Below are 23,276 nucleotides of genomic sequence, written 5' to 3' on the forward strand. Positions count from 1 at the left end.
TCTAACGAGGCTTTTGCAATGGGCTATCTGTGTGAAACACACAGAGTAAACTGATACAGAATGAACAAAAGAAAATGCAATAGAACTAGTATCAAATGAGACTTCAGACCTCAACCACTTTTCGACATAAGCAGCTTTGCTTCCAGGACACAAGATCAGCTTTGTGATTTATCACAGACGGAGAGTCATGTAGAGAAACCCTGAACATGTTTAATGAGTTTACCTGGCTGACATAAATGCTAAAACTTCAGTAGCGATGAACAGATCTTCATTCTGCAATATCTAAATTTCTAGGAACCACTGGTCTAAACTCATGCATCTGGTGTACCAAATGTAGTTATGTGCTCAGAACCTCCGAGTCACCTTGCACAGACATTTCCTTCTTCAGACCAGTGCCGCCCCTGAAGTGACGACACTGAGTTTTTGCTTGTGGCTCTTATAGTTTGCCAAATGATAGAGCTATTGGTTGTGCATTCATAATGATCTTGAGGAAGCCATGCAAGTCACTGAACTAAACATTATTTACTTACGCTTAATGTTGTGGGCTCCTCATTAGCCAATAACCGAGAAACAATCAAAGCAAAACAATCAAGAGGCAAAGGAATTCGTTACAATGAGCAGCAAGAAAGAAAGACCTACTTCCTTGGGTCCCCTTGGGCGCATTCGCAGACCCGGTAGCTGGGAATGGTATGGGTTGACCTGCAGGATCACCTCCCATACCCGACCATCAGTGTCTACTTGGGAAGCAAACTGTTCACACACATACTCAGGTACTATGCTTCTGAACTCCTTTACGTAGATCTCCTGCAAGCAAGAAAGCACAGGAATGACATCTGCACACTGACGCATCTGCACAGAGACAGTGGCATTCATAGTATTGTAAAATATTGTCGCAAGATAGTAGAGGGATTAGCTCTGTCAGTCAGACGACAACAGCAGCAACAAAGTGACCAGAGGCGTGCCAGAGTCCTGCATACATCGCAGCTGCTTGTGCTTTTTGCAGCCTTATAGATAATTGTAAATATATATGCTATCCTCCTAAGCCATACCCTGTTAAGATATAGATGTCCAAACCTTCATTGGGTTGCATACTCCAGTTGCGCCATTTCAGATGTAATTTCAACAATATTACAGTGTCCTTTCACTGTGCTTCTAAAGAAAAAGATGTGGCCTTTACATGGGACTTCCACAAAATTGGCTGCCTTTTTGGTGCTTTTCGATGCCCTCACGACTTCTCCAATTTTAGAGAAGTCATGTGGACATCTACACCGACAGAAGTTTGCGCAGATGCCAGTTGCCATGAAATCAGTTCCACCATTGCTCAGCATTGGTGCAGACATGACTGTGTTATTGCCTATGCTAGCTGCCTGCTGTTCACACCGGAGAAGAATTAGAGAATGAATGTGTTGCCTTTGTCTCGGCTGTTGCTAAATTTCATCCCCACCTATATGGCCGCATCTTTACTGTTGCAACTGATCATCATTCCCTCTGCTGGCTTTCTTCACTCAAAGGTCCCACAGGCCACCTTGATCGTGAAGCTCTCCACCACCAAGAATACTCATTTCCAGTCGTGCACAAGCTCAGTCAGCTCTATCAAGGTGCCGAATGACTGTCATGGCATTTCGTGGATCCCCCTAACACAGTCAAGCAAGACAACGATGCCTGCGATTCATATACGGGACAAACAATGCTGTAATGAGGCTCTACATTCCGTCATCGACAGCCTCAGCTCTGCAAAACCCAAACCTTTGCTCCACTTATTCTGAATTCACGACAACCTCACATACCACCCCAATGGCCCTGAACACCTTGTCATTGTGCCCAACCATTTGCAGTAAGCTATGCCAGCTTCACAATATTTCAATATTGAATCCTGTTAAGCTGCACGTTAAAGCCTTGCAATAATCCAAATAGGTTAGCTGACTTCGGACATCAGAATCTTTTAACTTGTGCTTGTGCTCAACACTAGTGGCCTACAAACTCAGGAACTCACCACGTTTACTTTTACTTTGCAAACTTTCTTATTGTTTTCAAAAATAAAGTTCTTAAAACTATTATGTGCATCAGAAAAGACACTTTTATCACATTCCACACTATCATACACAAGAAAGAAAAAGTACATGGGTCATACAAATACAGCAAATGAGCATAAATATTCAAACTACAAATTTATTTAGTTTTTCCTTTGGGAGATGCAAGTGTGATCAAAGACTGCAATGCACAATGCAAAAATCTGAAATTTACTCAGGGACCCAAATTTGAAACTACAGTTGAACCCACTTATAACAATACAGGTTTTAACAATACTGTATTTCAGGTCATACACAATGAGCAGACACAGCAACTTCAACATCTGTGTGTGTTCTATGGTAATATAAACGGCTTACTTCAATGTTCCTATACCATGTTATTGGTTACAACAATTAAACCTGGCTAGTGGGTGTCTGCACCACAAGGAAAAGGAACCCAAAATCCTGGAAAGAAAAATGCAAGCCACCTCCTCACTCACTTGCATGCTGTGCCACGCAGGCCGCATGCCTTCGCCACCTTGCCAACTTCGCGCCCCTCTCTTGTCTCTTTTGCATGCTTCCAAAATACAACTCGACTGTGCCAACAGCCACCCTCACCGACACCCATACTCAGCACTGTCAACTCATGTTTCAGAAGGGAGACAGGAGAGAGAGATGCGCGAGGCTAGCAATGTGGCAGGGGCGACAGCTTGTGTGTGGGGCCTGCCCTTCTTTTTTTGTTTTCTAAAATTTCACATTCTTTTTTTCTTTCGGCGCCGACACCCAGTAGCAATACTTAATTGTTATGACCGATAACACAGCGTAAAGACATTGTAGTCAGCAGTTTACATTTATTTTATCACGGAATGCAGACAAAAGTTGTTTTTTGTTTTTTATCATTGGTTCCCATGCTACTGTAGTGCCATTGTAGCAGTATTGGCCACGAAACACGATGGACAATAAGAAAACAAAAGAATCTTAGGCAAAAAATCATTACAGAACACAGCAGCAGACTCCTCAATTTTCAGGCTTTCTGTAAAGTGCACAGAAGAATGCAACCCAACTTATAATTACCAACCTTCAGATATATAATCATTTTAATAAAATTGTAAGGATCAAAATGATGCTGTTGTCAAATTCTCTGCCATTTTTTTCATACTCCAGGAATAATTTGGTGACACATCACACCCATCTTGAGAAAATAATCAGCTGTTACAACATCTTGTTGATGTGGAATAGACAGTGACAAGAAAGCAGAAAATATTGACACTTGCCTTGACACGTTGAGCATTTTGTCGGCTGTTCTGCCAACATTCGTTGAGGGCAGTGGTCATTCGGGTCTTGAGCACACGCATCTTCCACGGTCCGACAAGAACCGAAGGCATAAAGTCACTGCAGACAGAAAACTAAGGTCATATCACCAGACACCACTTTGAGGCGGGAAGGAAGATGTGCCACTTCAATAAATCAAGGGCCACAGTCTGAAGCAATCTGTGCAAGCAATATCTTCACATATTCACAATGCAACATCGATTGTGGTGCCCTATTACACCAAAGACAGGTATTTACTGCATCCTAGTTTTTTGCTCAGGCCTTAATAGCTGGCTGGTTAGAAAACAAAGGGGCTTGAATTGAACCATGCCATGCATACTTTGCAATATACTGCAAGAACTCTGCCAAGTAAGAGCTGACAGCAACATAAGGTTTTCTTTCATACAAATGCTGCATTAATTTTAGCTTCTGTTACAATCGCAGCAGTCAAACTGCCATCATTCCTGCAGACATGGCTTCCCCCATCACAATACACCAACAAGTAATCGAGCTTCCAACCCAAATATTGGAAGCTCTAATCATTAGGTGCAAGTTTAAGCGGATTCTAATTGATAACTTGTGATAGTTAACAATCACTACTTTTTACCGGCCTAGTTGGTTCACGTTATAATTTGGTGTAAAAAACACAAAATGATGTGAAGAAGTGACATGACAAAAATGTTTCAAGTGATGCTCTTTCCTGTGCCAATGTTCCTTCAGATCGTTTTGTGTCTTTTACACTATAAGACAGATAACAATACTGAACTTCAGAAATCAGACTTTCTGAACTTGTGCTTGTTCTTGAAGGGGCCCTGAACTACCCCTTGGGCTTAGAGAAATAACATAGTCCGTGGGCAGCATACACTACTTTGAACATCTCAGCCAAGTTTTGCTGTTGTACGCAGTGCGTGGAGCTTGCAAGTGGATCACAAAGTCACCTTTCTCTCAAACGCTCTCTTTTCAACAGAAGGCCATGTTCTGACTCTCTTCTAGACCACTATTTCATCATTGGACGCACTATTTTGTCATTCCCTTACACGGCTGCTACGTATTGGCCAATAGCTGACATGAAGCTGCGGTCGGCTACATGGCATAGATGCCGCCGCCGCCACAAGTCCACTGGCTAAGCGCACTGTGGCTCTCTAAGGATAACTGCATTTGGCTCATGTTTAGCGTGTTGTAGGCACCAAAGACAGAAGTTGTGATATCTTTGTTAACATCCAAAATGAAATATGAACTGCGTGCCACGGTAACATTTAGAAGGTTGTGGGCACGCCCCACTGTGCCGTAGCCTTCACAGTGCAACACGTTGAAGAAGGTAGAAGAGCACAGTGGCAGCCGTGTTTGATTGCCAATAACTCTGCTTCTGCTGAATGCATTGAAGTACTTTCTTGCGGCAAAGTATTTCTGAAATAGCTGATTTTCACTTCAAATGCCTTTCTCCACTTCAATAAACAGTGGTTCAGGGCCCCTTTAACACCGGTCAAAAAAAATTGCTCCCTTATCTTTTCCTGCACCATAAACATAAATTATTGCAAGTCCCTTCAATGTACTGAGTTCCTCCAATCATGGCATGACTATTTTTCCGAAGACTAAAAACTGTGCTTCTTTTTATTACTGGCACATTCTGTAAAGAGAAAATTATTAATTACTGAGTGTTACCTGACATACACTAAAAAATTCACTGGTGATTACGATACTCCCTAATGTGAAATTCGAGCACAGCAGTACGGACAATGTCTCATGCAGCATGTCGCAAATGAAGCGAAGTGCGGCGCGACTGCCTCGCTAATCTGGAGATTGCGAGAGCCAGCGCGTGAGTGACGTGTGGGCGCGATTCACAGCAGCAGCCGCCGACAGACATCCCAGACAATATGCGCTACTCTAGTGCCATCTCATAGCCATTGTCGCCGCACTACACTTTTCTTCTCATGCTTTCACCATACCCTCCTCCGCTTTCTGCCTCATGGTTCCATTGCACCCTCCTCTCCACGTTCCTCTTCGCATCTTTCATACCCCACTGCACTCCACGTTCGCTTTCATCTCTAGCTGTGCTCATTCACTTGGTTACACCGAGCTATTGACACCAAGGCACGCCAACACTCGCCGCAGGAACAGCTGCACCTAAGAGCTGTACTCTAAGAGAATTTAGTTATGAACCCTTTGCATAAGCTTCAAGCCAAGTGCCCTGAGCAGATAAAAATTCTTCACCATCGTGAGTCAGCCTGGGTTTCAGGCAAACAGTAGATGTAGTACTTCTTCTAGCACAAAGCAGGTGCACACATACTATACCCTACAACATGCTTGCTGGGAAGTGTCTTGCCTGTAATGCATTTTTCAACATGAGGCAGACGTATGCAGAAAGCAAACATGTGCTATAACGTTCCAGGACAGTACATATTTTTTACCCGAAGAAATTGGCATGCCCTACAGTCGAGGAGCTTTCACTGAACAGGTAAGTTTTTAGTAGTAGTTTTCGTGGAGGGTGCATTTCCCACATTACTATTTCCTCACTTTTTTACACCCTGGTTTTTTCTAATGAAACAGTGTACTGCTGGTGTCATCTGAGACCATGCTGCAGTTGACAAATAAGTGCTGGATAAAGAAATGAAAACTAATGCAACCACATGACAATATACAAACCTGAAACTGTAACTGCCCTGCTGAGGGGTCTGTCCCAGCTCAATGAGGTGGCGCACCACATCTGTGATTACAAGGCCCAGAGTTCGGCTCTGGACTTTGCTCTGATGCAGTTCAGGTACACGACCACACACAAAGTCTTGTCGCATCTGATGGTACAAGTAGTTGAGCACCGCTTCGTCCTCCTGAAGGTTGAGACAAAGAACAACACTGACATCCGATGGGTTCTTCCAAGCATGTGATAATTGCCCCAAAGATCAGCGTTTTCCTGTGCTACTCAGGGAACAAGGCAAGTGCTTGTCATACCACAAGAAACATTTACATACAATGCTCTTTGCATGTGAAGAGAGTGCAAAATTAGTGCATACATTACTGGCCATTTTTTACATAGTTTATATCACAGCCAAAAAAGTTGAACAAGATATCCAAGATATTGAACACAAACAGAATACTTTCAAAACATTTGTTAATCTTTGGTGAACCAAGTGCCTTCTTTTTCTTATACATAATCATGAAGGTCATTCATCACAAGCCCCAGCAAAATATTTCTTTCCATAAAAAATGACAACTTGTAATTTTCAGCTAAATAGTCACGCAGCTAAGTGCAAATATAACTGTGTTGCCCTTTTCTAACTTTTCTTCCAGGCTGGAAAACAGATCCCTGTTAATTACACGGTATTGAATGAACGATATGTCTTGCCTTGATCCTATCCATATTGGGAGGCTTGAAACGCAGGCGGAAATGAACATTCACTGTTTTGTCCCTGTCCTTCACAGCAGCTGACGGTGCAAACCAAATGTCCAGGTCTGGGCAGTAAAGACCAAAAAGCTGGCACGTTACGGGACTGATGCCGCATGTCTTGGCCGCTAGGACACACAAGTCCTCAGCAATATGCACACCACTGTTGTTTGGAATAACCACGGGTTCACGAGGCGTGTAGAAATGGATGCGCAGTGCTTCGCTTGCGGAGACCATGGCTGAAAAACTGCCTTGGTCACTGACGGACCAGCTTCGCAGTCAGAAGGTTTTGGTGGTCCTTATTTCAGCCCATCTGAATGGAAAGAAACGCAGTCAGTAAACACGTTAAAGCAAATGCTGTTGAAAATTTCAAAATGTGGAAAGACTGCGTCGCACCACAAAATTCGTCAAGCCCCAGCTACAACACTCAGATTGTATCAGAGGAGGTCGTGGTGCGTACTAGCGGATGCTCTGTGTATGTACAACTAATGAAACGTCAAACCACGCAAAAAAGGTGCGAGCTTGCATTTCCTGCTGAGAAACATATAACCAATGGAAATCTGCTGGTGGCGGCTACTTAAAAGCCAAGAAGCACATGTTAGCTGAATTTAACTTGCGCAGACCGATGCTGCTTCTGCCTGTATTCTGTGAAGTAAAAATACACGGAGACATCTTGCGCGCGTCACGAAAGCGCGTGTTTATGCTAATATAATTTCGTGCTCCACAAACTAGAAAAGCCGGCTCTGCGGCTTTTTCCTGTTGAGCGCAGGCATGTCAATATTATTTCCTGTGGCATGAAACTTTTGGAAGAAAGCTCACCTGGGTAGTGAGAGGTCGTTGTCCTACAAGCAGAGGAATCTCAAAACCGAAACAACTTCATTGATTAACCGCGCAGTCGGTATCGATAGCAAATTACAAATTCCGTTGATCGGGCACAAGCAGAACCGTATCCGCCAGATATAAGCAACACTATTATGGAAAGAGCCATGCCAGACACTCTTTAGAACTTACCAAGAAAGATATCTGTCTGTACGCCGGTCTTTTCGCCGAAGGCTGGGCATATCGCTATTTACCACCTGATCATTTTTCTCCGTAAACTGCAAGCAGCTCGGCAGCGTTGCCAACCTCTGTTCAAGACGTCCCCAAGCGGCGCGGCGTTCTCGGCGTACGGTCCGTATACAGTGCCGTCGCAACTAAATCAGAATCAACGCAATACCAAAGTGGTCAAAGTCTTAGAGGAGATTCGTACGCATAAAGGCTAAGAGGGTCACCAATGGTACTTTGTCAGTGCGCGTGCGTGCACAGAAGCAGCATGGATGGCCACAACCACGGTAGCCACGGAGTAATCCCAGCCAGTAAAAGAAAGCAGACGTGCTCCTCCACCCCCTTATTTTATTTGCAAGTGTCTTCAAATTCTTATTTCAAGCTTTAATATGCTGTTTATGAGAGGTTTTCTATTTTTTTTTTCTCTGTCCTGTATCTCTTCCCACCCCTTTCTCGGGGAATATGGCGCGCGTTTTCAAAAATGAAATCGTTCGGAGTGCTTTTGAAAGAAAAATGTTAAAGGGACTGACAACCAGTTCTCATGGTACCCATTTTTTTCAATGCAATGGAAAGCTTACCAGTCAAAGTGTTTAATCATGAAGTGTTAACGCGGAAATCGCCGTGAAACATTTTTTATCGGGATTTTTTGATCTGCAGTAAGGATGTAGTCGTTCACTGGAAGTATGCTGAAAACGGTGATAGGTGAGCGCGACAGCGATTATGCGCCGGCATTAGCGGGAAGAAGACGACAAGTGAGGCCGCAGCTGTGAGAAAGTATTATTTTGTTTATCAAGTCGATGTTCCTACGATTTATGTTTTCCGAAGTGTTAAAAGTATTTCTGCGATAATAGCTACGTGTTTTCATGGTTTCCTTGGTATTTAACCAGTCAAAACGAAACCAGTTGGATCGAAAACGAAATGACGCTTCTCACGTGATACGCAGTTTAGCGTGTTGCCGTAGCCATGAGTGCGCTTTTCATTTCGAAAGTATAGAATAATGTGCGAGTGTCTCATAATACACTAACTGCAATTTTAAGCAATAATTATGCTGTACTTAATGATAGTCGATGTCCGTACAGTAATTTCATAGAATACATCCGAAGTACCAAAATTTCCACTTACTGGCTTTGTGACTTTCTCTGCCAATTTAAAATTATAATTCCTACTTAAATCGCGAACAGCGTGCTGGATTCTATCACTATAAATCATAGTCATTTCATTTGCATCAACGTCTCACGACACATTTTGGCCGCTTGTCAGTCCCTGCAGCCCTAAACGCACGTGCACAAACACACACACGCACACACAGGGATAGAGACACATAGTGCACATGACGGGTGCTGCACCTGCGTTTTTTAGTACTTCTTTCCCAACCATTCGACCATGCACCAAGTCGGCAAATCAAAGCTTTGATACTGTTGGGGTTGTCTTCTTTTTCCTTTCTTACTGTTTATTTTTCTTCTTTTTTTCTTTCTTTTTTACAGCGTACGCTGTTATGGGCTCATTCCAATAGCCATTTCGGTTGGCATGTTGTCCGCCACCGCCTCCGGTGCTCGTCGTAGCTATCGCCAGGCTCCTATGGGGGATTGGCCAAAGAATAAAAAAGCCGCGTGCGTGTGAAACGTGCATGGCATACCTGATTAAATCAAGTAGGCTAGGTAACTGTTTGTCACCGCTCCATTTCAAATGAGATGCCAGTAAATCATCACCACATTCATCATCATCATAATCATAATCATCATCGTATCGTGCACTTGTCACACGATGTGAGACGCGCGCCGCGTAGCATCGACACGTGAGCACTTTGCATTGCAGTTGCACATTATTACACCAGGTGGAACGCCATGTAGCAGTTGCATGGGTAGCGGTACAAGGTGGTTTGTGTGTCCTATCAAGTATGTGGCTCCTACCCACCATGGGGAATTGACCAAAAAGAAGGATGGATTGTCTTGAGGAAGAAAAAGATTAATGAGACGTATGCAAAAATGCTAGGATGAAAAACATGTACAGGATACCTGATTAGACCAAGCAGGCTAGGTGACTGTCTGTCACCGTCCCATTTCGAAGGGGATGCCAATAAATCATCATCGTAAACAGCAGCGCATCGTGCCACAGGTCAAGGGACGGGACATGTGCCCCGCGTAGTCACAATACCTGTGTTTAATCTTCGGTACACCTTGTGGCGCTTTCTCGTAACGTACGAACCGCTGCTGAAGAAGCGAATCGTGGAGCGCGCGCGGCTACAACCAGGCAACGTCGGACTCGGCAGACCGCTGTGCAGAGAGTAGCACAAGTCGTATCTCACCATCGACGCCGGGCGGACAGTTCAGGTTCTTCTCGTGAAAACGACGCAATGAGACTTGGCCGCGAAGACCTGCGTGCTGCCGAAAATGGATCTTCTAATCAGGCGCTCTTCTAGCTTACGCTGTGACAGTGCTCGGTGTGCTGCGTAGGCCTGTGACTTTTTTTATGTCATTCTGCTTTCCGCATCTTCACTCTCACTACACTGTGGCAGCATGCATCCTGGCAAACAAGTAACTGTTGATCCTGTACCTCTGACGGCCAAACATGCCCGCAATAAGCCGTTATAGAGATGTGTAACCCCAGAAGTGGGGTTGTATGGCAATGCCCAGAGAATTCGTTTGCCATATGTTACCACATGTTTACGTCTAGCGGATCATGATTGTCTCTGGCATTCAAAAAGGCTTCTAATCTGGCTCCCCGATGATCACCTCATATAATAAAATGCTGCATACGCTGCTGTACGAATCGTAAAGCCTATGGTGAATAAGAATGTTTCAAAGGGGCACTACAGCACCTAATGAACACGGTCATAAAAAGTTCGCGGTCTGTAGGCAATGCTGCCATGAACATGCGAACCAACTATTATTACGCTGTATGCAGTAGGCAGCATGCAGTCCACTATATCACATAAAAGATCGCTTGCTCTCTCCTACGGCTTTCGATGCCCTCTCTTGTGCCGTGTCTATGACGTCATAAACCAGTGTGCCAGACGATAGACGCAGCCATTGGGTAATCGTTCATTACCATGAGCTACGCCCGCACATTCGTCATCCCTGCAAGCGAGGAATGCCCGTCCTGTCACTGTTTTTTGTCGCTCTCCGGCTCCTTTGTCAGACGCCAAACTTCCGCAGAAAGAATTAAAAATAAAAGTAAAAATAAAAACGAATCGGCATGGCACTTCTATCGACGCCGGTCCAGCTGATAGAAAACGTTGTGTTAAGGAGGAATGGGGAATGTAAACATTGCGGTCTTTATATCTCCGTTATTATTAAATCCTGTTCAAAGATTAATTCTGCATCACCCTCATTCCAATGTGTTCTCAAATTTGAAGAACGAAAATCTGTCCAGGCCCCTACATTTGTACGGATAGCTTCATGGGTGGCTCCTTTATGTTATTTTCTATCGAAATTTCCCATTTAAAGACAACGCCATAGAGAGACACAGTGTAAGCTAACGAGTTTTTTATCAAAGCATACTAACGTTGCAACTGTTTAACCTCTTTATTACGTCACCTCCACGTTGTTCTCTCAAGCGGCTCGAACAACGTTACCTACGCAGGTGATTTATAGATTGTGGCCCTTGGACGTCTTTGGATATCTTGGAAAGACTAGATCAGCCTCTAAACACAATTCTCATTGAACTACATCGAAAATCAAGGTATATACGCACGCACAAAGCAAATCAATGGTCACGGTACGTCACAACGCAGATCCTGTAAATGGCTTGAGAAGACCCCGAACACTGTAAAAGCGCAGAAACGCAGTAGCCTGCGTCCGGTCGCTTTCACTGTTTCTGCTAAAGTAAAACACGAAAAAGTGAGATGCAATGAAAGGTTACAATCGCAGAATGCATTTATACTCACGGCTGTTCCCCCGTGTTCGTGCTAAAATAGTGGCAGATAGAAAAAAGTTTGTACAGCTATAGACGCTAACTTGGTCAGAGAAGGTAAATGGGGTTGAGGACAAGCCGTGAAAGTTTGCGCTCTCAAGGATGCGGGCATCAAAGTTGGCGTTGTGCACATCGCCAACGGTAGACAGCGCGGGTGGAAGACGTCCGTGTTCTATATTTCCTGTCCTTTCGTCTTGCGCTGTAAGTACATTCAGGATGACCCACCAACCAGCCCAAACGTTCACCTTAGTTTAGCCGAGCCAATGTTATCGCCACCAATTACGTCATTTCTATTTTATTTTGATAGCAATTATGCGAACACATATATGAGGCGTATTTTCGCTGCCGCCGCTGTGCTGTCCCGAGTTCAAGGAGAGGCCTTCTTCTGAAGTCGACTTAAATCAAAACTGGTGGTAACAAGGGAAGATGGCTGTCTGGAGGAAGAGGAAGAGTAGCAGTGTGTTCAATGGGGCTGGTTGGTTCATCTTTAGAATAAAACCAGGAACAGCGCAACACAGGACGAGCGAGTAAACAGGACAGAGCGCAGTCCTGTTTACTCGCTCGTCCTGTGTTGCGCTGTTCCTGTTTTTATTCTAAAGGAAGGGTACTCGCGCTCGCTGCCGACGTGCACAGCACCAACTTTGATGGCCGCTCGGCCCACACGACGTGTGTTGGTGCCAGGGTGGAGGGCGAGGAGAGAGAAAGTTTAGGAGCTGCCTTTCCGCGCGAGCAGCGTCTATGTTAGTGATCTGCTCAGTTTTGGAGGCGCGGCACAGATGAAATGGTGAAAGGGCCGGCAGCATAACACATCCGCTTTGGTACAAGCTTGCACACTCCCCACCACCGGCACTACTCATCACGTCAGCGTTGTGAACACGAGCGCTCGTGGTCATTGAGTGAACTCTTTACACGTGTGTCTTTGGACGAGTGACACACTGCTCGATCAGTTCGTAAGCGATTGATTACTGCACTTGGAGTAATATGAGTCTTGCGAGTTGTGTCCCAGTCGGACTTTAATCCACTGCGCGAAAGAGACAAACCTTAATCGCGCGATTCAAGCTTTCGCTTCTGATGGTAATGTCTGCTTTGGGCCTAGTGTAATCGTTTCAGCTCGCGAAATAACGTTTCTTTTGTTTTCCCCGTGGCTGGTAAACACAGTAATCGAAAGCGGGCGAGGTTGCCCTGACACCAATTTGATACTGCAATCTAAAAGTGCATCCAGGAGAGGGAAAGAGAGAGAGAGAGAGAGAGAACAGTTTTACGGACAGTAAAAGGTAAACACGTCACCTGGCATGCTGCTTCACAGTGGCCTTCTTGAACGATATTATCGGCATGTAGCACATAACCGAAATAGTGCTATCGCCCGCAGCAACGGGTGCCGGAAAAACTCGCACAGAAGACAGAACTTAACAAAGGCCAAGAGGGAGAAAGAATGCATAGAAAAGCAAGAAAATTAACCAGAGGTATTTCTGGTTGGTTACCCTGCACGGGTGGAAGGGATATGAAGAGGAAATGGGAGTAGCACAAACGAAGTAAACCGATTACGCAATCCAGTGGTAGCAACGGTAGGAGGCAACGTTCTCAAAGTCTATTATGTAGGCCCGTATACCACATAAACCTCAGCGACGCCGATATAACTTTATGCACCGAGTATACCTTTGAGAACAATGGCCTGGAGTTCTTTGGTTCCGATAACAGGGATGAGTGTCCATTCAATCAATGACTTCGCAGATCACTTAGCTCTCGACACTATATAGCGCTGGCAGACATCAAACTATTGCTCGAAATTCAAAGATAAAAAATGAGATATTCCAGGGCTATACAGGCAGCTCAAAGTTAAGCTTTCAATTTTTTTTAAACCCAAAGCATCTGCATTAACTGCTAAGACGCGTGTTATTGAGATGATTTCTGCGTAAATCCGCAATTAGAAGGTAGTTTCTTGATATCAGAGGAATGATGCAAGCAACTCATTTCGACGATGCGAAAATGATTACCTTTCTATCACTCTGCTGCAGTCACGCAGCCGGCAATTTTTCTGTGTGTGCCATATTATACATTCTTCGAATGCGTGCGAGGTAGCACGAATCAAGAGGTTTGCGTTTCCTAGCTTTGGGTGCGCGAAGCTTAAACTCCGTATAAGGTATTAGGAGCAAACACATTTGTTCGCTCTATCAGTCCTGTCTCTAGCAGTCCCCATTTTCTCACTACTCCAGCCCGTTAGAGGATGCATCATCATCATCATCGTCGTCGGTGTCGTCGTCAACAACAACAACAACCTATTTTTATGGCCCCTGAAGGACGACGGCCTCTCCCTGCAATCTCCAAGTACCCCTCTTGCGCTAGCAGATTCCGATTTCCGCCTGCAAACTTCCTAATTTCGCCCCACCTAGTTTTCTGCCGTCCTCGACTGCGCTTCCTTTCCCTAGGCTCCCATTCTATAACACAAATATCCGCCGGTTATCTACCCTACGCATTACATGGCCTGCTCAGCTCCATTTTTTTCTCCTAATGTCAACTAGAATATCGGCTATCCCCGTTTGCTCTGTGATCCCCACTGCTCTCTTCCTGTCTCTTAAGTTACGCCTAAATTTTTTCGTACTATCGGTCTTTACATGGTCCTTAACTTGTCCTCGACCTTCTTTGTCAACCTCCAAGTTACTGCCCCATATGTTAGCACCGGTAGAATGCAATGATTGTACACTTCCTTTTCAACGACAGTGGTAAACTCCGAGTCAGCATTTGGTAATGCCTGCCGTATGATCTCTAACCCATCTTTTTTTATTCTGTAAATTTCCTCCTCATGATCAGGGTCTCCTGGGAGTAATTGACCTTGATAAACGTACTCCTGTACAGACTCTAGAGGCTGGCTGGCGACTGGCTGGCGTTCCTTAATTCTTGTTTCCTTGCCAGGCTAGGGAACAAGAGTTCAGGATCGCCAGTCAGCCTCTAGAGCATGTACGCTGCATCATCAGTGTTAAATTCTCGTGGAACGCAACGAACGCTTCGTAGTGAACACGTGGTGATGATAGTCTTACGCCCTCTCAGCACAAGTCACTCAACAGCCTGATGAAGCAATCAATACAGACAGCCTCGAAGTCGAGACAGAGCGAGTTTCGATTCCGGCTGCTTTGCCTGTACTACTTTCTTGGGTACTTTCATGGTTGTCTATAGTGACGCTTATCGTTGCCGCCGTTATGTTCTTGACTAAATGCGTAGCCTATGGTAAGCAAGATACAATTTTTAAAATGAAGGTCACCACAAAAATAGGCTTCACCACACACATACAATTTTAGTGGTGAAGCTACCCTTCAGGAGCGCGCAGTCGAAGATCGCAAACAGTAAAACCGCGTCGATGATACAGAATAATAGCGAAAGTGTTGTACTTTTTTTTTCGTTTTGCAAGAGAATAGTCATGCCACAGCTGTTCAGCGTATTGTAGCTGACCACGTTGTCAAATAATGTTACTAGAGTGCTGCTCTGCCCGGATACGCTCCCTTGTATTTCGGTGCACACCCTCTGTGCTACGCCAAGACACACTAAGTGCTGTTGGGTGCTTTGAAGGAAAAATTTAATCGAAGAAGCAAACAACAGAGCGTTTGTCATGGTAGAACTTGATTAGAACGTAGCGGTCAACGATGTGCGTTCCGCGTCGTCACGAAGCCGAAATTCATTCGCAGAAACTTCCTGCGTATGGTGCCTCATACGCGTCTGCACTATATGCAAGGTGCTCGGCATCTTCAGAAATTCCAGCAAGCTGTTCACATCGTTTAAAAAAAAAGAATAATTCCCCTCAAGTCAGCGCGAATTAACTCCGCTATCCGGCTAGTGGTCATTTGTATGAAAGCATCTGTAACTGCGAATGTGCGCGTTTGAAGGAATTCCTATAGCCTGAGTGTTCCAGGTCAAGCGAAATTTTCCTTCCTTTATCATTTTTCTTCTTTACATTCTTTTCCTTCAGTTTCTGTGGTGACAGGATAGCTGCAGCACTGCAGCAGGGTTTGTGTGCGGCGATGCATGCCCATCTGGCGAGGACGGGCCTGTTTTGGGGGAATTTAAAAAGCCCTACGCCCTGCGTTCTTTGCGTGGATTCATTGCGATGTGCACCATTTGAGCAGTGGTGCCTACTGCGTTGGAATTTCTAGAATGTATGGAGAGCTTTGCCTGGTTGCTCGCCTAGCGTACTGCTGCTTATAAACATCATGACGACGAGCAGAAAAGTGCGCTAAACGACAGGACGAACTAAGGGACACAGACCTCTAGCGCTGTTTTCTGCTCGTAATCATGAGCGAGTCCGTCCGTCTGTTTGTAAAAAAACAATTTTAGTTATTCAAGCAGTTTTAGCTTCGTCGTCTTGATTGTTTTTCACGCGCGCTATACTCTTCCTTCCGATCGGTTCTGAGTCATCTAAACCAGCAGGTGCGGACAGGCCGCAAGTTTATCAGCTCTCGCATGTCGTGCAATTATCCTTTGAGAAGGCGCTCCAAGATCCAAGATGTCGAGCTGCCGGGGTGTCCTGCAAAAAAAAAAGCTAAGCAGTGCAAATGACATGCCCCTCTACTGTAGCAGCAGTCCTGTAAAGTCGCCGCCCAGAAAACTGTTTATTTCTCAAAGAAAAGTACGCAACGTGACTTAATAAAACTAATCTCTAGTACAACCAGGGCAGATTCGATAATGTAACTTAATAAAACTAATCTCTAGTGCAACCAGGGCAGATTTTCTGAATAGTAGTGAAATCCCAACAACAAAAACGGCGAGGAAAAGTGGCAGTAAGGTCACAATAAGCAACAGAGTTGCATGCCTTTCGCCAAAACAAGAGTATCTGGTCGTCATAGAAATTAGAAGTCAGGGGACCATCCAATCAAAATTATCTTTGGTGTTCTATCGCAACATCTTGATGCCTTATTCAGAAATTGAGATGAATTAACAAGTGCATGGCAACACACAAATGGTCAGGCAAAGAGATGATTAAAGACTCGTCTCGCTCGAGTCGATCTGTCACACGAGAGCTGTTTTTTTTTCCCTTTCCTTTACTGGTTCTTTTTTTTTTTTTGCTTCACCAAGCGCCATTTCCAAATGAAGTGCCTCGTAAGATTCTAGCAGTAGATGTGGTGTATATCGGTGCACGTGCGCATTGCATTTTAGGGCAGCACGCTGGCAGCATTTTACAGAAAACTTCGATTGGCCTTTGTAACTCTCAATGCAGCTAGTAAGCAGGTACATCGCAGCGAACGCAACACATGCCGCGCCAACTTGGGTAGATGCATCAGTCTCTCCCACAGCACAACGGCAAGAGACCGCGTGTGAGATATCTTCACAAACCGGAGGGTAACTTCACGGAGGTTCATTCAGCGGAAAGTTATATCTTTGGTGTACCACTTTGACCCTCCTGAACCTTACGCAAGAGGTGGAAAGGTGAGAACTTGAATCAAGTGAAGACAAGACCGAGAGTCTGCAACTCCGGCTTGAGATCTGTGAGAAGCGTTCTCTCGTCCGCGAGCGCTGAAGCTACGCTTTGCACTCTTACGTTGCTCAACAGCCAAGCATTTTGTCCGGCGATCAGTCATGCTACCGTACTTTGTCAATTAACGTCCGTCGGTAGACCGCACTTCCCTCAAGCGAGGTGGTGCGCAGGGCAGGCGCCTGCGGCTGCCGATGAAAGACAGCCGTTGCTGCTGCTGCGAGCAGTGGTCCAAGCAGTGGCGCTGGGCACACAGCAGTCACTAACAGTAAAGGCAGCAGCAGGAGCGTTAAGAACGGCGCATGCGTGACGAGCCTTCCGGCACCAGGCGCCGACGACGTGGGTTCCGGCATTTCATCCAGAAGTCCCGCGGAACCGACCACTGCTTCCATGGGCAAGAGGCTGAACAGCGCCGGGCTTCGCACGCGCACCATAGCGTCCAGACGCTGGGCTTCGGCGCGACAGAGGGTCCACGAGGCGGGCCGCGACGTCGGCACCACGAGCACCACCAGGAAATCCGGCAGCGCGGGGTCCAGGTGGCCGAATAGGTCGCACTGGGTGCTGGACAGCTGCATGCGCAGCCACCACAGCAGCTCGGACAGCGGGCGCTCTTCTTTCTGGTCGCTATCACCGTCACGCCAGTGCCGCCCCATGACCAACCGCAGGCCCCAACCTACAGCAGGGTCACCGTTGGGCTTTTAGTCATCGGGTACAGTTATTAAGAGTAAGTATACATGCCCATCAAAAAAAAAAAAAGACCAGTTGTTATGGCCAGAAAAGGCCTTCGCCTTCTGCGACAGGGTGTATGTACCTTGTTTTAGCGTTTACACATACGTCTTTGTTTAAAGCACCCCGTGCATCTAAGGCACATTTCTTTATCTTTACATTTATACTGAAGGCTTCGCTAAGTGGGCTCATTCTTTAAAACATCTTGCATGCAACGTGAATTACAAGGGTTGGCTAATAGCATTGCATTGTACTCTCCGGCATACATTGGCATGCATTGTCCGCAGTATTCGGATCAACTGCCTAAAGAAAGCGGGCCTATTTGGCGGATTGTTTTGGCGCACAGGCGGGCAGGAAAACGGAACGTGCGCAGCCAAGCCACTCGTGCATACGCCCGCACAAATGCTCGCACTCAAGCACGCATGCCGACAAGACCGCGCCAAGTTGCCAAGCCTTTCCGACGACCTTTCACGAAGAGGAACAACGCGCACGCAGACACCAGGAGTGAGATGGCGCTCACCACACAGGGGACAGCAGGTGCCGGGAAGCCGCGTCAGCTGCGCTTGACATCCGCCTGGTGGCAGCAGTGGACAGCGCACCTGGTTGCAGCCCTCGGTCCCCTGTCGGTGCAGGCAAGGTCCGCGGTAGTCGACCAGCACCCGCTGCGCCCAGGCGGCGCATTCGCTGGCGTACATCTCACCGTCCAGGCCGCACACGGGGCCCCGCGCACGACATCCCTGCTCGCAGGGACCGTGGTGCGCCAGCCGCGACCTCGGGTCACCGTCGCGGCTCGACAGCAGTCCGCACAGGCTCGGATGTTCTCGACCCTCCGTGTCGCAGACCGGACCACTGCCGCGGCAGTCTTCGCCGCTGGCGCCGTCTGTGGCATTGGCGATGCAGATGAACTGCCTGCACGGGCCCAGACACGCACGCCTCCGCGCCACGCACCTGCGCAGGAACCCCAATCGTGCAGGCAGGGAGTTACAAACTGGTACTTAGGCCAGGTGCTTGCACACAGCTTGCGAAACGAGCACTGAGTATAGTTAGTGCACTGTGAGTCCATCTTTGGAAAAAGTAAAGAACCTGCAAGTCGGTATCTCAGCGGTGAACTACAGATCTGTCGCGGTCCCGCGCGTTCCCAAAAGTATACAAACGTGTTCCAAGTTCAGGGGCCCGACAACGTAAAACTATTTCAGTCTGTTTGTATTCCAATCTCCTGACGTCAAATTTAAGTAACCGTCGACACAAGCATTGGTTCGTCACCCGCAGCTTTGTCTGAACAGTTCAACCAAACGCTCTCCTCGTTTATAGGTCACTATTGTTTCCTTGTACAACGAATAACATTGCCTACAATGAGCGGCTTTTCTTATCTAATAATTATCTTTTCTTCTCTAATCTAAGAAGCGATGGAGCGCACTCAAGTGGCGACGGTTTCGATGGGGCCGAACTAGCACGGTGAAAATAGATAACCGGATAAGGAGGGTAGTGCCGGCGTCTCTGATTGGTCCGTTTCTCCTTACTTAGCTAGCGATGGCTGGCCGAAAATCGCGGCGGCGTGCAGTGGAATGCTAAGAATGCCGCAAAAACGGATTCTCAGCAAAGAAAAGTTGGCATAGCGATGTTGCATATACGCGCCGAAAGGGCTCGATAACGTTATACTGCCAGGCAAATATATATATATATATATATATATATATATATATATATATATATATATATATATATTATGCGCAAATATATCCATGATCTCCCGCAGTCGCGCGTAGCCAGTGCCTGAGCAATCGGCGGGCAGCCATCTTCTATTCCTTTCGGAACGGGGCAGTCATCCGGCTATTCAGAAAAAAAGTCAGTTTTGTTCGTCATAATAATGCATCTTAACGCGTACAAGTCACATTCACGCGGTGAGTTTTACCGGTTTTATGATATCGCGTTACAGGCGAGTGAAGTTTGCGCAGCCCAAAAACTTTTGACCAATAGCAGAAGGCTAATGGCATTAAGGCGGCAAATCAGAAATAAGTAGTTTTCGTTCGCTCGGTTTACTCATGATTAATTAGTGTGTACACGTTATATCAGATGGGAAGTTATCGTGGTTTTCTAGGCGTCGCGTGAGAGAGAGCCGATGTGGGCGTAGCCCGAAGATTTTTTTGACCAATCGTGGAGGGCTGATTGTAGAATCGGAAGAGAAAAGTGTGCAATAGTTTTACGTTGTAGCGTCCCAGACTTTCAAAACACAGGCACAACTTTGATTTCCCTCTCTCTCTCTCTCGGTCTCTCTTTACAACCTAGCTGCAAAAAGGAACGAAATAATGGAGAATGCGGGTATCACATGGTAACGTCCCATGCCTTTATGCATAATGATGTCAGCTATCGCCACCCCAAAATTAACATTACCACAAAAAGAGAGACACACGCACAGGATGTGTGTGTGTGTGTGTGCGTGTGTGTGTGCGTGTGTGTGTGTGTGTGCGTGTGTGCGTGTGTGCGTGTGTGAGTGTCGTGTTTTGTTTTGTTTTTCTTTTTGCACAAATTTCTATTATATAGTTAACCTTTACCTCCCCACTTTCACATTAGTCCTCAATTTTTATGTTTTCCAACGTTTTCCTTAATACTTATGCTTCTTAATAAAGGCAATCTTTTTCGAAATACTACAGTCAAGCTCGTCCACACAGCTAGAACGCCGATATAAAATAAGGCAAACACACGACTGATAATTGGAACAAGCTGGGGCTTACGTTCTAATGACTGAGACTAATACGAGAATAAGTACCAAAACGCTCCTTGCAATGCGCATGCTTAGATATTGAGCATCACCTAGTCAATCAATAGCGACAATCTGGCTGCGTGCGGGAGCCTGTTTACAAGCTGTTTCGTAAGGTCTAAAGAAGAAAGGGGGCTTCACTGCGTAACAATTATTGCAGAAACGAAGTCGTTCAAGCCTTTCCGTCATCAGCGAAGGCTGTCGCTCCTCGCGACAATTCACGGCCAAGGAGAAGGAAGTAGTGACACCAAGGGCACAACTTATGGCTTATTTATACCAGAAAGGCTTACCTTCCTTGTAGCTTTGTAAAGGACATAACGAGAAAGTTATGCAGATGAACTCACGCCAAAGAAGAAGAGAAAATGCGATTATACGAATCGTCTTAGTCTTCTATCTAGAGCGTGATGTGGCAAGGTACTTTTGCACAGGGGCAGCTGGAGTTGTCATGAATAAACCAGAGACCAATCAACGCCCCAAACTTCCGGCTTTTCCACATTTGCCAGCGTGCTGTTCTTTCTTTTTTTCCCTCTAATCAACCGACTCGGCCAGCAGTGATGTAAATGCGGAAGAGATGCCGCAGGAAGCTTGTTAACGAAGGCTGTGATTCGCTCAATGTAGCAGCATAAAATCACGGCCGCCAAGGAAGAGCGCGGGAAATCAGGGCACTACATTCAAGGGGAACGTAGGGAAGATCCCGTGTGGCGTGATTGCATTACTGCAAGGGGAGAGACATTGCTCGGCAGCTAAAGGCCGCTCGAAGGGATCGCACTAAAACCTCACGGTTCGCTTCGCGCTGGACATTCCCGGAACGGATGAGGTTCGGGCTGCGCGCGTCGCGCGTTCAGTAACTCCGTTTCCTTGGTCGTCCGTCACATTTCTTTTCTTTTGGCTCACCCGTCTGTCTCACGTGGATTCGGGAAGAAACTGCCTCTCGTGGAAGGTGATAGCCCCGCCTCACTCCCTCACCATACAGTCTCGCGAATTGAGGTCGGTGTAGGTCTCTCGCTAGAACCTTGTTTTGCTTCTTTCAAGCAGACGTAACTCTAGGCTTTCTGTAACCGCTCTACCCTTTCTACCCGTGTTGTCCGTTTCTGTTCTGTGTAGCGTTATTCTTTCGGCACTAAGCAGTAATTCTTGCTGTCGGTCTTCTTCAGCGAGAGATACGCTGTCCGCAGCGTGCTTAGCTTGATGGCAAATGTGTTTTCTAAGATTTACAGAAACAGCTATTAAGGAGTATTTCAGTCAACCTGCGTCGTTGTCTCGCAGGTATTAGCAGCATGTTTCCATGGAAAAAGTAACGGTCACGAAGAAAAACTAGTTGAACCTTAACCAGGAGCAGTATTCTCTGTCGGTCGTTTTCGAGGATACTTTCATTTTTTTCGTGACGTAACGACCGGCGCGATGCCTCGTTGTAGCGACGGTCTGCTGGCTCTTTCAGTTGGCAAGCACTGATAGGAATATCACAGAAAACGGATCAATTGAAAGCAGAGCCACTGCAATCGATACCAAGAGCGCGTCATGGGAACCATCGTGACGTTTTCGGCGTCTTGACGTAGTAGTGCCGACTTCGGCTGTCGTCGTCGTAGCTCTGTCTACGCAGTTGTTTTCGTCTTGTCGACTTCGGCTGTGTTCGTTGTGCCGTCGTTGTCGTCGTCATTGTGGTTCGGCCAGCTACCACTTTTTTGGATTGCCCAAGAGGCTTATCTGTGGGTGGACCTCCACAATAGACTTTGTTGTTTACCAAACAAAGTGAGTTAGTTCTTTGCTAAGGAGAGGCAAAAAGCGCGAACATACTGAAAGTAAGCTTCTGTAAAGCACCACAACCTCCTTCTTTCTTTAGATATAATGAAAAAAAAGAAGAACGGTTATCGAGGTATGCAGCAGTTGTGGACGACACACTCATGGCCGCGTCGAAGGCAGGTTTTCTCTGCCACTAGGACAAAGGCGACGTGCGATGTTAGTCGAGGGAAGAATATTGATGAGAGAGATACGCACAGAGAAGGTCTACACGTATCTAAATACATTTAAGGCTTCTATGCTCTTTGAATCACAGTGGTACATATGCTTACTGGACGCACAGCACACACTGCAGGTGCGCACACTGGCGCTACGTTGTTGGTCAACATTCAGGGCTATATAAACTACCTATTCGACGAGAAGCGCTTACGTGTATTTACGTCAAGGCAAAGAACACTTGACTTTAATAACAAGGAACACATTAACAATATAAGCTTGAATAACGCACTCCAGCCAGCTACCTATGCTTCCGCAACAACCAACAGAGGAAAGGAAGGCAGCGGAAGTTCTCAGACGCGCAGCACTTACACGGGAGCTCTGGCAGAGCAGGGTCGTCTGGCGCACGGGTCCGTCTGGTGGCAGGGACCGGGTTGCCACTGACCCTGGGCGAGGCCGGCGCAGCGGGCCAGGCACGCGCTGCGGTGAGTGCGTCCGTCGGCGCCGCACACCTCGCCTCTCTCCTCACCTTCAGGACCGCAGCCACAAGCCGCTGCGAGATACCGTGGCGAACACGTAGGCTCAAGAGGTTGTAGGTTCGTCGTATGTCATACCACTGCCGCTGGATAAAACATCCAGCGGCCGTGGTCGAACAAATGCGGACAACCGATGACGCCCGCCAACAAATAGACATGGCGCACTTTTTTTTAAATGTCGCAGTCAGGC

General features: G+C 46.4%; 2 protein-coding genes across 3 annotated transcripts in view; both read right to left on the reverse strand.

The window, feature by feature from the left end:
- LOC126541730 (tyrosine-protein kinase JAK2-like) overlaps positions 1–10,138 on the reverse strand; it is a 56,252-nt gene extending 46,114 nt beyond the window's left edge. The window contains exons 1-5 of the mRNA XM_055077042.2: positions 7,711–10,138; positions 6,628–7,012; positions 5,964–6,145; positions 3,284–3,401; positions 640–804 (exon numbers count right to left, since the gene is read on the reverse strand). Of these exons, the coding sequence (XP_054933017.2) occupies positions 640–804; positions 3,284–3,401; positions 5,964–6,145; positions 6,628–6,936 (774 nt within the window). The 5' untranslated portion in view covers positions 6,937–7,012; positions 7,711–10,138. The remainder of the gene's footprint in view (positions 1–639; positions 805–3,283; positions 3,402–5,963; positions 6,146–6,627; positions 7,013–7,710) is intronic.
- Positions 10,139–16,210: 6,072 nt separating this feature from the next.
- Positions 16,211–23,276, reverse strand: part of Reck (Reversion-inducing-cysteine-rich protein with kazal motifs) — a 49,873-nt gene continuing 42,807 nt past the window's right edge. For both annotated transcript variants that reach the window (XM_055076884.2, XM_050188638.3), the window contains 3 exons: positions 22,923–23,103; positions 18,360–18,787; positions 16,211–17,786 (listed from right to left, as the gene is read on the reverse strand). In XM_055076884.2, the coding sequence (XP_054932859.2) occupies positions 17,221–17,786; positions 18,360–18,787; positions 22,923–23,103 (1,175 nt within the window). In that variant the 3' untranslated portion in view covers positions 16,211–17,220. The remainder of the gene's footprint in view (positions 17,787–18,359; positions 18,788–22,922; positions 23,104–23,276) is intronic.

This window comes from Dermacentor andersoni, chromosome 2 (genome assembly GCF_023375885.2).
Source record: "Dermacentor andersoni chromosome 2, qqDerAnde1_hic_scaffold, whole genome shotgun sequence".
Lineage (NCBI taxonomy): Eukaryota > Metazoa > Arthropoda > Arachnida > Ixodida > Ixodidae > Dermacentor > Dermacentor andersoni.